This window comes from Euprymna scolopes, chromosome 1 (assembly GCF_053919585.1).
Source record: "Euprymna scolopes isolate OS-2025 chromosome 1, ASM5391958v1, whole genome shotgun sequence".
Lineage (NCBI taxonomy): Eukaryota > Metazoa > Mollusca > Cephalopoda > Sepiida > Sepiolidae > Euprymna > Euprymna scolopes.
Window position 1 is genome coordinate 147,707,351 of NC_136482.1, and position 15,000 is coordinate 147,722,350.

At 34.2% G+C, this 15,000-nt stretch overlaps 1 protein-coding gene and 1 pseudogene across 2 annotated transcripts in view; both read left to right on the forward strand.

Annotated features, from left to right (window-relative positions):
• The window catches only part of LOC145276553 (uncharacterized), a 62,715-nt gene that overhangs the window by 46,356 nt on the left and 1,359 nt on the right, over positions 1–15,000 (forward strand). For both annotated transcript variants that reach the window (XM_080127749.1, XM_080127756.1), the window contains one exon: positions 5,919–5,964. In XM_080127749.1, the coding sequence (XP_079983875.1) occupies positions 5,919–5,964 (46 nt within the window). The remainder of the gene's footprint in view (positions 1–5,918; positions 5,965–15,000) is intronic.
• LOC145285053 (5S ribosomal RNA) lies at positions 3,694–3,810 on the forward strand (annotated as a pseudogene).

The window sequence follows — 15,000 nt, forward strand, 5'->3', positions numbered from 1 at the left end:
CCGGAAGGAAACTTCATATGCCTCCCTACAGTGACTTTTTCCACAATACATTGTCATCTACATTGCACTGTAGAGAAACTACTGATGATTTAAAAACAAAATCTGTAAACAATGGCTTCGCCTAAAGTTTAAAATACAAAAGTCAAGTATCATGGTTCAATTGTGCTCTAAGCAAAAAGATTCATTTCGAACGCGCTCCTGTCTTATCAAAGAACCAACTGTTGATGTAATGAAAATATTTTTACGTAGTCACTTGAATTAAAGTTAAACGTACAAAAGTTCAGCATCATTGTTCAATGGTGCTCTAAAAAGAAATATTCATTTCAAACGCGCCTCTGTCTTATAAAAGAATATGCAGTTGATTTTATAGGCTGGATTTTTCTGCTTGTCTGGTCATAAAACGTCTCAAATGCATTTGTGATGTTAGGTTGTATAGAGTGTTAACTTTGGTCAAAATCAAAAACCTTCATTAATCGGAATTTTTCGATTTTTGATACTTATCAGATACATTCTGGTACAAAATCCTACGTATAAACACTTCCAGATACATCAAGTACCTTTCTGTGAAATTTCCAAAAAATTAGTCCAGCTGTTTGCGAGTACATAAGGAACAAATCGAGACACACGCACACACTCGCACACACACATACACACACACACACACACACACACACAGAAACAAAATTTATTTTATATAATCGTAGACATAGAGACACATTTTTTTTTTTTTGTACTTTTGTTCGTCCCAAACAAGTTATGTTACCACTGAAGGGTAAGAAGATACTGTGATAAAGGACATATTTTTAGGGGCAAAATAGGTGGATAATATACACGAAACTGATTGTTTGCATTACATTTAAATTTTGCACGTTGGTAGGGCCGAAGAAACAGGAAACACGGGGAATTTCAAAGATAAAAAGAATAATAGTGTAAACGATATTCCAGCACTATGGATTTGTACAGTGAAAGCGGGAATGTAACAGCGACCATATACGAGGTGCCTTAATTTTAGTTTACGAATTTTTCCGTATGGGCAATTTTATTTATAATGCACACACATGAAACTATTTCCCTTCGAAGTAATCTCCCCCGGCTGCAATGCGTTTGTTGTACCGTTACAACCACTTCTGGAAGGCCCCATGGAAGTCCTCTTGTGTGAGCATGTCAATGACCCCTTGTCACAGCCTCTTTCATCTCCTCAATTGTCTCATAACGATAGCCTCTATGGTTTTCCTTGAGATTAGAGAATAACCAAAATCACAAGGAACAATTCTAATTCCTGCTGTAGCTGTTCATTTGAACCTGAACTCATAAAAATTCGTCGGCATCACATAAGATGTATAGCAATAACATACTGAAATTTTAAGAGTACGACAACTTTTAAATTGAAGTCACCTCGTACAAAATCTTACCAAGAGGACCAACTTTGTGATGATTCATAGATGTTTTTCATGTTATATTTCTTTGGAAAGGATAATGCAAAACCGTACTTGTTAATCAATCGATGTTAACACACCTTCAATCAACCCTACCCTCCTCAAATTCTGGCTTTTGGGAGGGATACACGCGAGATTACATCTGCCTCGAAAATTCGCTGTGACGTCACTTAAAAGAACTCGTTCCCTTCCTTAGCTATGCGTCATTTCTTACCGGCAGATTATTTTAATTTTTATACAAGCTTTACGAATTAATATTTTCAAAACGGGGCTGATTTGCAAGCATGTTACATACCCTAAACGTACATACACCTGACAAGCAGCAAAATCACACCCCTTTTAATCTTGAGGTCCCTAGATACCGAAAAGATTTCTGCTCTCATGGCGTCTTCGTCCGGACTGCTACACTTCGGAATTCCCTCCCTGTTTTCTTCTTTTTTTACTTTACTAACTTGCATAAGTTTAAATGTAATGTGAACAGACATCTCGTTGCTCAACTCTCCACATGTCACTGTTTGACACGATTTAAAATAATAACCCTTTACGTTTCAAATAGCAATATTCCTTATTTTTGGTTAAAAGTTGGTTGTTTTTGTTTTACGGCATATCAACCCTTTTCAGGTTATTTAATGTCACATCCAAAGATTTTGAAGAAAAATATTTTAATAGAATATATTTGTTGTTTTCAAGTCGGTTTCTATTTAACCCATAGTTGGGACCCTAACAGGTACTACCACTCCGGGTCAGAGTGAACCTGGGAGCAATGGCAATTAAAGAGTGGCTCCACACTCCCCAAAGCCCGCAAGCTAGGGCCTCACCACTGGATATAGTTTAAGGTCATATCCAGGACCTGTGTGCTCCCTGTTTTCTTCTTTCTTTACTAACTTGCATAAGTTTAAATGTAATGTGAACAGACATCTCGCTGCTCAACTCTCCACATGTCACTGTTTGACACGATTTAAAATAATAACCCTTTACGTTTCAAATAGCAATATGCCTTATTTTTGGTTAACAAGAGTAAAAACAAATAACGAAATAAAATGGTCTTCGACGCCAATTACAATACAAATAATTATAATATATGAGTCACAAAATCAAAGTGACTGTCATCTGCTATCTCAGTAGCTACAGATGATTTACAATGTGGAACAATAAAATTGTCGCCCAAAAGAAAACAACAACACTACAGGTTTATTTTGAAACTTTTATTGAAATAATCAATTCAGGTAAGTTAATTATGTAGTAGAACTAACGTCTATTCAATGTAGCTGACTTCAGCCTCAATCACCGCCTTGATACTGGGAGCATGCCTTTTCCATAATTGCTGGCGGGAGCTCAGTGAACACTCAGCGGATGGTTTTGTTCATGTTTGTGATGTTCTCGACGTATGATCAAACGAAGTAGTCAAGTGGTTTCAGGTCGAGGGAGTAGGGAGGCCAATGAGAGAAATGTAAAAAGTCGTAGCACTCCTTCTGAAGTCAAGCCTGGGTCCTTTTGAACTTGTGGACCGGCACCGAGTTCTATCAAAGGAGATGAAATGCTGATATGTATGCTTCCGTCCAATACAGCAATATATTTATCCAATATGTAACTGATTTCATATTATTTATATTTTGGCAATTTAAATAACCCATGGACGCAATTGCAAACGGCTCGCTTATCTATTTTTTTTTCTTTTTCATATGTTATTACTTTGTAATTTTTGTAAATCTTTTATTTTTATTTTAATTGTATAGCTTAGTATAATTAACCATAATCAGACGCTAATCAATTCATTAATTAACTTCCATATCATATAATATCTACTCCTAAAAGTGTATTCCATACCGCTACCACCGAATCCTGTTAAAATTCCACTCTAGTATATTTAAAATGCCATAATTATCTAATAATCCTCCCATGTACTCTCCCTATACAAGACCCTCAAATATGCCTATTGCTAGACGTTGCATTCATATCTTGTTACCTAGCATATACTCTCCTCTTTTGATGAGAGGCATTAGATTTTGTTTCAAATTGATAAATAAATCTATATGCATCAGTACATGCTTTTCTATCATCAATATCTTTTCTTCTTATATATATATATATATATATATATATATATATATATATATATATATATATATATATATATATATATATATATATATATATATATATATATATATATATATATATATATATATATATATATATATATATATATATATATATATATATATATATATATATATATATATATATATACACACACACACACGGCATAATCACGTTGACACACCGGTTCTCGTCAGATCACCGAAGTTAAGCAACGTTGAGCCTGGCTAGTACCAGATGGGTGACCATTTGGGAATTCTAGGCGCTGTATGTGCTCTCCGCTTATCTCGGCATTGTTTCCAGTCGTCTTATACCTCAACTTGCCACTGGTATGCAACAATGTTGACTCAGGAGAGGCGTGGTTGATGATTGCGCAACTCTTGCCACACAAATTTCACGCGCAGGCACCCTTACAGTGGGTATCCATAGTCTGTCAAGACTGAAGGAAGCCTTTATATATATATATATATATATATATATATATATATATATATATATATATATATATATATATATATAAAATGAAAATTACAATTGAATTTACCAAAATGATCCAAGATGGTAAAATGAAAGTAAATTATAAATATTAAAGAATTGATATTTATAAAATTATCTCAGCCAGATATAAAAGCTCGATAAAACCAAATAGGAAATAGAGCTTATAATATGAGCAAACAGTTAAAGAAATATCTTAAAAAACACTTTGAAATGAGTTAAAAACATATTTAACCTGAAAAGGAAACACTAGATAAATGGATAGCCCTTAATCCGCGGAGTTTCGAAGAAATACTCTCCTTCTCATCAGAGGGTAGGAATTAGCAAATTAGCAAAGTGCTAATTCCTACCCTCTGATGAGAAGGAGAGTATTTCTTCGAAACTCCGCGGATTAAGGACTATCCATTTATCTAGTGTTTCCTTTTCAGATTAAATATGTTTTTAACTCATTTCAAAGTGTTTTTTAACACATTTCTTTAACTGTTTGCTCATATATATATATATATATATATATATATATATATATATATATATATATATATATATATATATATATAATGAAATCAAAGGAGATGCCGTGTTTACCTGATAAAAGCAATGGTAAACTTCAATCTAATATAAATACTAGTATTTATATATAGATATTTTAATTCCAACCAATAACACAACTTAATACACACACAACAGAGATTAGAGCTTATTATAAGATTTAAAATAAAATTTATTGTTCTATCGAATACTCCAAAAACAATTTAGAAAGTCCTTATCCCGCGGAGTTTCAAAGAATGCTATTCTTGTTATTCTTCTCATCAGAGGACAGAAATAAATCAGCAAATTATATTTGTAGCAATGCTAAAATTTGCTGGTTACGGCATTAAATGAAACCGCAATTTATTATTGTCATGTATTGTATATATATATATATATATATATATATATATAGTCATCCACATACAGTACTGTTTCGCTGTTTCACAGCTCATCAGTGCGGCTAGACAGGCAACTACCTCAAGCCAGGATTGAAACCCGACCGTTTATACGGCAGTCAAGGCTTCTAACCATTACGCTATTGGCGGCTGCTTGAACGAGTAGTGAGTTTAACGATGTTTTGATATCGTCCGAAACACACACACACATATATATGTGTGTGTGTGTGTGTGTGTGTGTGTGTGTGTGCGCGCGTGTGTGTGTGGAATATGAATATCATTTTATGTTATTTGAATTTCTCAATCTAAATAAACTATGTAAATATGGACGCCATTGCAAACGGCCCATCGAGCCTGGTACAATGCGTTCCATATTTGCGCGGTTTATTGGAATGGTTCATGAACAAAAATGCTTGACTACAATAAGTTAAGAGTTGTATATAGGTAAAAAATTAAACCAGCTTTTTTCTTATATAACTCATTAGCCATGAAAACTGCACATCAATTCCAGACAAAGTTTATGATTCAGTACTTATTTAACAGAATTTTCCTTTACAATCAATATAATATTTTACAATTAGATTATCTTTTTATATTTTTTATTCAGCCTATCTTCTCGAACTCTTACTGCAGAGAAATGAAATTCAGTTCGCTTGATTAAGGGAAGTAAAATAATAAATAGTGGGAATACACAAGGTCTCCTATGTTTTGATAACACTAATTTACAACGCAACGCTAATTATTGTAGCGATTAAGTTTCACACTGAACGTAGGACAAGAAACATACAATGTCTAACAGTTTGGTTCATTTGTGTTTCGAATATCGCGAGAAATTTACTAATTTGATGAAATATTCAAGGCTTTACTAATTTGATGAAATATTCAAGGCTATTTTTTAACACCGAATCTAATGCTGATATTTAAATCATTACCTGAGGTTTTTACTTGTCTTTATTTTCAGATTTTGCGTTCCAACATGAACATGAATCACCTGATTCCAATGACATGTAAGTATATCTATCTATAATATCTATGTTGATTTATTTTTTTATTATCGATTCTGTAGGTGTGTCAGAAACTTCGTGAAAAATATTGAATAATTCGACCCCCTGTCTTTCCAAGCTTTCGAAAAATGTAATTCAAACCCTATTTTTTTTTTCAATTAAAGGGGCAAGGACCAAGGTTTCATTTTAAAAAAAAATACAAACAACGTGTTTTTTTTTTTGTTTTTTTAAAAAAAGGTTTTAAACTTTGGACTTTACAGGTAAATTTCTAAAAAACTGTTCTTTTTTTTTGTTTTAAATTAGAATATATTATTTATTGATCTTTTATATCAATTTGTGATATATAAGACTTTGGCACATAAATTAATTATTTACTTTTTAATAGACATTTCAAAATAGATGGGCGTGAATTAAAAAAAAAACAACGTTTGTCTAAAATATTATATTCGGTTTATTGAAAAGAGCATAAAATTTGACATTGACCCTGAAAATATCGTAAAAATAGAAGTAATAAAAAAATCTTGATAGATTTTTAAAGTTTAAAAATTGAAAAATACTGAACTCGTAAAATTCAATTAATTTCATTACTGTTTTTTTTTTAATAAAAAATACTATTTCTATTACTTTTTATACAACTTTAATAGTTTATTTTGGAAGTATAATCCATAAAGAAAATAAACAACCCACTTTTAAAAGAGAAATTGCGAGTTTTTTTTATATTTTATTCGCAATTTCGTGTTAAGGGTGTACAAAATTCCTACAAAAATTCTGATACACCTAGCGATTCTGTGATATTTAATGCTCGCCTAAGCATTTTTTTTTTACATAGGCATCACCACATTATCAAGGCCAAGAGGCCACTCAAGGATAAGGGTTAAAGAGTGTACATTAGAAATTGGACAATATAGTAATCATTAGTAATGAAAATTTGTTAAATTTGATAACTTATATGGAACGGCTCATCAAGAACTTATTTACGTTAGACTTAAAGACAACCATATTGTAGTCAGCCGGAAAGCAGGAAAACGGAAGACAATTCCACAGGCGTGCAGTTCTAAGAAAGAAGTTCTGTTCATGGAATCTATGTTTAGGTTTAGGTACAGATAAAGAGTGGGGGGAATTATTGATAGTGTTTACAGCTAGACGAGTGTTTCTTGTGAAAGTTTGGCGAGGGGGGACCATAGATTGAAGCTCAGTCGGACACTTTCCATGAAAATAACGATACATCAGAGACAAACTCGCAACATCTCTTCTGTGAGATAGAGGTTGCAAGGAAGAGAAAAGGACATCTCCTACGAGGCTACGAAGTCTATTTTGAACTCTATCAAGGCAGGCCAAGTCCTTTCTAGCAGCTCCTGCCCAGATGTGGCAACAGTATTCCATCCTTGGACGTACCTGGCTCTTATATAGATAGAGAATAGCATCAGCAGTGAGATATCTACCGGATCGATAGAAAGATCCCACCATTTTTCCAGCGGCCTTGGCAACAGATTTGATGTACGTGTTCCATTTAAGATCAGGAGTAATGGTCAAGCCAAGAAGATTGTCAAAACTTGAGGCCTCCTGAAGACGAGAGCCATTCATTTCAATTGATGCCAGATGTGGATCAGAATGTTGATGATGTAATAAGATGATGTAATAAGAGAAGCTTGGTTTTAGATGCATTAAAAGTAACCAGCCACTCCTTACCCCATTGTACTACGTGCTCAAGATCAGAGGAGAGAGAATTGGAGAGAACTTGGTTGTTTACTGTCTTAGATGTGCTACCATAAATGGTAGTGTCGTCAGCATAGATGTCTACAAATGATGTAAGCATTGAGGAAGTTACCTGCCCTTTGTTTTTATTTACGTCGCTTCTTATCCATGAACACGTGTTCATGTGTATCACGCGTCTACAGCAAGGATAGAACTCGTAACAGCTCGATCAGCAGTCCGATGTTTTACCACCAAGCCATGACACCTCGTCAGTTTTGTTATTAATAAAAAATTAATATCCATATATGTATAAAGTAATAATACATGAAACCTAAAATTGACAAAAGTCTATATTCCAAATTTCATGATGTTGACCATCTTACATATATACAATTTAATTCAGCTGACATGTACAAGTTTTTACAGTATATATTTCGTAACATAAAATCATTCACTTAATTATTACATCAATCAATGAATCTGAGTTCAAAATGGTGTGATGTAAGCAAATAATAAGCTTCTCTGTCAATTTTCGGAATTTTAATCATGCCCAAACGCATTTTATTCCCTTTTGGTGGATTGATAGTTGCTATTTCTTCTGATGAGTTAAGGGCAACATAGATTCATTGATTGATCAATTAATTAAGTGATTGCTTTAATGTTACGAAACAGATACTGTAAAGAATTGTAAATGCCAACCTAATTAAAGGAATAAATTGTAAGATAGTCAACTTCATGAAATTTGGAATATAGACTTTTGTCATTGATTCATTATATGCCCTGTAATTACATTTAGCTTCTTAAATTAGGATTGCTATATATAAAAAGGAAATATAAGTGAAAAAAGAATATTTCCCCCCCCCCACACACACACATATATATATATATATATATATATATATATATATATATATATATATTCATTCATCTGCAAAAGATCTGACTAATTTGCATATTCTTTTAAACATTCATTTTAATTAATTCCCCAGTAGTTTTTTTTTTCGGTTTTCTTATGGGATGCTCATCTTTAGTTACCTATTACGTGTAATTATATTCATGTAGATCTTCTACACGATTTATACTTGCGTAATATTTGCATACAAAGGTTATAGTAAGCACAAACCTCTTTCTATATATATTTATGCGTGCGTATATATATTTGTTTAAAAATTTTGCCTACCAAACTCCTCTGTACGTTTTTGGTCTAAAGACATGAAACGATATATAGAATATTCGAACCCATACGAAACTTTATATTTGGGTTTTATCGGGGGGTGCAAACGTGTAAAAATTAAAATAATAGAATTTGCTCGGCGAAGGTCGAACGACGGCATTACGAATCTGCATGCGTAACGTATAGCTATTGGTTGATGAAAGCCCTGCAGCAAACATGTCTTCATAGCTCAGGCAATAACGTCAAGATCATAAACTAAACGTTTTGGTTTTGATTCTCGGTGGTGAAGCATGGGTCTTTTTTTTAACTTTTCAAATCTTTACTATATATTGGGTCCAATATAATCTATATATATATAAAAGCGAAAATAGATGTATGTATGTATGTATGTATGTATGTATGTATGTATGTACGCTTTTCCTCGATGTCCACAAAAGGCTTCTTTCAGAGAAGCGCTTGCTCAGTTCACAACTTCTTAAAACTTTTTATATCATCTATAAATTGTAATATCTCAGAGTTGGATAACTCTGAGATATTACAATTTATCAATATATTTATAAATTCATTTATATATATATATATATAATGAAAGATAAGTAGAGAGCTCACCTGGCTATTTAATTTTATTGACTTTCAAACGCTAATTATTCGACATTTCCCGCATCGGCACGCGTTACATTCGGTTTTCGGTATAAAAAAAAACGAAACTCGACTCTAGTAACAGGCCGAAAGCCAGTTGTCTCAAGAGAGCTAAGTAACGTTTGTTCAATGTCGACTTCGTCATATCAGACTGTAGCTTTCATTTCGCTCCTCCTAATAAACAGGGAGCGGGTTTTTAAAAACAAACAAACCGATTTATTCACCTCATTCAAAACTGTCCCGCACAAAATGCTTACTGCTGAATACCTATCGCCGTCACGTCAATCAAAAACGCGCACCTGTTTTTTTTAACACTTTACTATTTTCCAATTGCGCGTCGTGAAGGCTTCGTTTTTTTTTTTCACGGGCACCTGTTTTTTTTCACATTTTCGGGGTTTTTTCACATACCCCGAAAAACACTCGGGCAACGCCGGGTAGCTCTCGCTAGTATAATAATAAATACGAAATCTGCATTTATCAAAATATCATATTTAAGCATATTTTACGACCGGGCAATATCGGGCCGCTTGCTAGTATGTATATAAAGTCAATGTTTGTGTGTTATAAAAATCGAGATGTTAAGAATCAGATCATCCAAATAAGTTTTAATAAGAGTTAAAATGTTCAAGTAATCTGAAAACACCATCGAGATTTTACTTCGATTCCATCTGAGATTATTGATTAGATTCATAAAATAACTGAAATATATTAGATCGTAAAAAAAGTTGAACTTCATTTTGAAATAGATTTTCCTCGTTTTAAATGAAACGAGGAAAATCTATTTCAAAATGAAGTTCAACTTTTTTTACGATCTAATATATTTATTAGATTAAACAAAACATATCTCGGTAAAGAATGTATTAAAAAAAAAGGACTCAAGCATTTAAATATATAAAACAAAGTCGTTTGATTTTTTCCGGTTAGATCGCAATTGATTTGCATACGATAAATCAGTAGCTGATTCTTACTAGCAAACAGAATTTATCTGTACACCTTTTAGTAAAAAGAAAATTAAAAGTCCAATCGATTTTATCAATAACATATCTAGTTTAGTCGGCCCGTTAATTCTTTTAATATCACCTTTATAGAGATTCGCGGTTAATTTTCGTTGTATGAGCAACAGATACGGTTATCTAATTAAATTGTCCCGTTTAACGTATTAGGTTGGTGTAAAAATAATGTCGTTTTACGCATATATATATATATATATACATATATATATATATATATATATATATATATATATATATATATATAATGATAAAAAACAACATTATTTTTGCACTAACTAATAATAACAAAAGGCTGGCCAAAAATAATCGCAAGGCAGATATTTCCCTCGTTACAATTGAGAGGTCTAATTTCATAATCAAATGCTAAAAATAAAATTGTGTGCTTCCTCGTGGTAAGTGTTTTCAAGCACAAACAAAAATTAGTTTTTTTCGTATTCATTGATTTTTATATTAAATCCGATCTACCGCTTTCTGTTGGGTTATTGCTTTAAGCGCGAACGTAAGAATCGCTGTCCTTTAAAGTACTAAGTGTTCATTCTTTAACCGATCACACCTTAAACAAATACAGAATTAATATAATTAGTCGCGTTTTTGTATTATAACTTGCGTTTACGCACTACTTACCAATCACTGCACGGATAATAGAAACCTTCAGAAAGTTATATCTCCAGACTACAGATAATTCAAAAACACTTAACTTCTCTTTCAGCACGAGTTTTGTTTTAATATACCAAAATGTTTTTGTTTTACGATCAAGCTTCAGGAGCATTCTGCGCTAATGTCTTCGTTCCTTGCAAACGCACGAGTTATTCAGTTTCAATATAATTATTTGTAGTTTGCATACGGCGGGAGAAACTTGTAAGTGCTGTATAATAATCAAAATAAATGACAAAAGAATAGTCATACGAGGTGCTTCAATAAGGTTCCAGCCTATGGACACTTTTATTGATAGTACACACATGAAACTTTAGTCCCCTTCGAAGTAATCCCCTCTGCAGTGCACTTGTACCGTTCCAACAACTCCTTGAAGGCCCTATAGAAGTCCTCTTGTGTGAGTGTGTCAATCACCCTAGTCACAGCCTCTTTCCATCTTCTCAATTTTCTCATAACGACAGTCTCTAAGGTTTTCCGTTGAGTTTAGGGAATAACCAAAAGTCACCAGAAGCAAGGTTTGGACTCTAGGTAAGGTGAGGAACTGTTTTGATGCCCATCTTAGTCAAATAGTTTGTAACAAGAATGGAGTTGTGAACTGGCACATTGTTCTGGTAGAAATACCACTGACCCGATTTGAAGAGTGCTGGCCCTTTCCGACGGAACCTCTCCCTGAACTCTCTTGACACCCTAACATAGTATTCCTCGTTGACTGTCTGTTCAGTGGGAACCCAGTGCATGTAGATCATGCTGGGTGATCACGATAAGGCATGGTTACCTCATATTGTATGCAAGCAATGTGTTGTGTATCTTCGATAGTGGACAAAAAGGATAGAAAGTCACCCTGTTTTGGTATTCCAATGGTCTGCCTTGAACCGAAAAACCATTTCGATCACCGGTATTTCTGTGCAGTTAAACGAAGTGAATCAACAGGAAGAACAGGAATTCGTTGGTTTATTCAAACCTCGTGTGAAATTAGGCCAATTCCACACTGCAATGAAATTACTGTTCCAGTGTTTAAAGGCTTACCTGAATTGGAATCGCCTGATTCTGAAGAAGACCAAGTTTCTGTTTTATCTACTGCCAGTAGTAAAGCCACTGTTTCAGATGTAACTTTTCTCCTTCTTCACTACCACGGCCTTTTTTCTCAATGAGACTAGAGATCTGAACCCTTTCAAAGAATTTTCTGAACTTGTAGCTTCAAGACAAGCCTATTTCAGTCTGGAACTCTCATAACCTTCTATAGAAAACGCCATATTGAATTCTTGCTATATTTAACTCAGGAAAACAATATAGTATATTGCAACGACGTTGTCGGCATGCTGTGGAAGGTTGGTGTCAAACAGTATTATTCTTAAAATTGCCGTCTTCTTATAGAAGGTTCCAAATGAAGTTTAAAATGTGTTCTCCTTCACAATAGCAAGATATGGATCAGTACCTCTAGGCTATTCAACGGCCCTCAAAGAAAAATATGATTAAATCAAATTAGTTCTGAAAAGGATTTTATACAGAGAGCACCAATGGATCATATGTGTCGATTTGAAAATGGTTGGGTTTCTCCTCGGGCTACAAAAAATTTTCTTGTTTCTCGTGTTTGTGGAATAGCAGGAAAAGAACAGAGTACTGGATAAAAAATGATTGGCCTGTGTGCAATGAAATGTTTCCGAGTGTCTCTCAATGTTCTGGCTTCTCTATTGGTGGAGCGTTCCAACATTGTGATTCCTCCCCTTCACACAAAACTTGGCATCGTGAAACAGTTCATGAAGGCTTCTGAGAAAATTGGTGACTGTTTGAAATAAATTTGCATGAAATTGTCAGGCCTAACCATAGAAAAAGTAAAAGGTGGAATATTTTATGGATCCCAAATTCGAAATTTAATGAATGATGCAAATTTCTGTAATTTTATGAATCCTGCAGAATTGAGTGCGAATGTAATTAAATTCTTCGAGTAAAAATAAAAGCGCCAAACTGCAAAGAGTTTGTTGAAACATTACTCATAATCTCCGTCAACTGGGTGTAAATATGAGCATCAAGTTACACTTTTTGCACAGCCATCTTGCCCGTTTTCCGGAAAATCTAGGTGATATGAGCGACGAGCTAAAGGAGCGCTTCCCTCAAAATATCAACCACATGGAAGTTCGCTATGAAGGTCGTTGGTATACCGCCATGCTTACAAACTACTGTTGGTCTATCAAGCGCGATGATGCTGGACTCTCACCCCCATTCTAAAAACATCCGTAAAACGTCAATTTATGATGATGTCTATGCTTAGCATTTTTGTACTTCAAGCTTTAATTGTGAACATTTTAGTATGATTTCATGAATATGTGTCTTAAATTTACATAAAAAAATATTGTTTCTTCGATTTGCCTGTTTTTATTGTGGCTATCGGCTTCCTACTGAGGGGGTTATAGCATAGCAGAGAAGTACAAAGTTGACAGCATCGCCCTCAAATTAGATAAAAAAAAAAAAACAGTTGAAACATCTTGGGTAACATGATAAATCATTTTTGTTGGCCAGTGTTATTAATACGGCACAATCACCTTGATACACCGGTTCTCGACAGATCACCGAAGTTAAGCAACAATGAGTCTGGCTAGTACAAGATTGATGTCTATTTGGGAAGTCTAAGCGCTGTATGTACCGTGCCGAGTCGTAGAAATTTCCAGGTTGGTATCGAGGGCGTGTTTAACTCACAAAGGGAAATACACCTCCGAATCAAGACGAAAAGCAATGAGAAATTATCGTATTTACTTGTCTCCCAAGATAACCGTTGCTCTACAATTTCGGAAGCCGTGGTTACCGACGCTGTTAAAACAGAACAATTGCTGCATGCAATGTTATTTCTGAAAAAATATTACAAAATTTTACAAATACAATAGTACGTGAACTAAAACAAAACTTAAAACATACCAACCGAACATTTGCGTACACATTACCAATGTTACTTTAAATAAAATCAATAATCAGCACATAATTTAAAAGGCAATCTTATGATATTATATAAACTATATTCATGGCAATTAAAACAAATTCATATTGGTACGAAAAAGGGTTCCACAATTTCTTGAACAAATACAAAACTATAATACAAGAGACAATGAAAAGGAATTCTATATTCAAAAGCAACTTTATTTGTTATTTTCGTTAGTAGCATATACAAGAGAGAAACGGGTTAGTAGGTGGAAGTGTTCTTGCGTAAAGACAGATTAAATATATTGACGGCTTGTTGAGGAGAGAACAGCAATCGTCGGGACGAAGGAGTCCGGTAAAAAAAGAGAAAGAAAGAGTAAAGTCTACAGTGTATTTACGTGTTGTAGTGTGTGTGTGTGTGCGTGCGTGTGTGTGTCGGTGTATCAATGAGAGCAGCTTTGTAGCATGATAAAGAAAGTTTGTGTGGGTACCGCACATGGAAATAAGTGGGAGTTAGAAGAGAATAATACTAGTTGTTATACTCACTTTGGCCGGGAGCCGAAGCCCCCCCCCCCCCCCTCGGCGATGTGTGCTGCTGAGCAGAGCAGGGAGAAAGAGAAAGACGGTTTGTGATTTCGCCTTTTATGTACTCGGTCATGTGATTGAGAACTGGCTTGTGATTGGACAAGCCAGGGAGAAAATGGATTTATAATCTCGAGCCGCGAGAATTAGCTCCTGCCTGTGATTGTAGCAAGTTCCGACTGCTACAAAACTCAACATCTGACAACATATGATTAGATCACTTTATAAACATCTAACTCAATCACCAAAGTTAAAAAAAGCCTCTGTTCGAAACATCGAGAAGTTTCGTGAGATGTTCTGTTGGCATAGAAGGCGGACAACAGGCTCAAGGCGTATTCTTGAATAGTTGAGATCGGTTGGAATATAAATTTG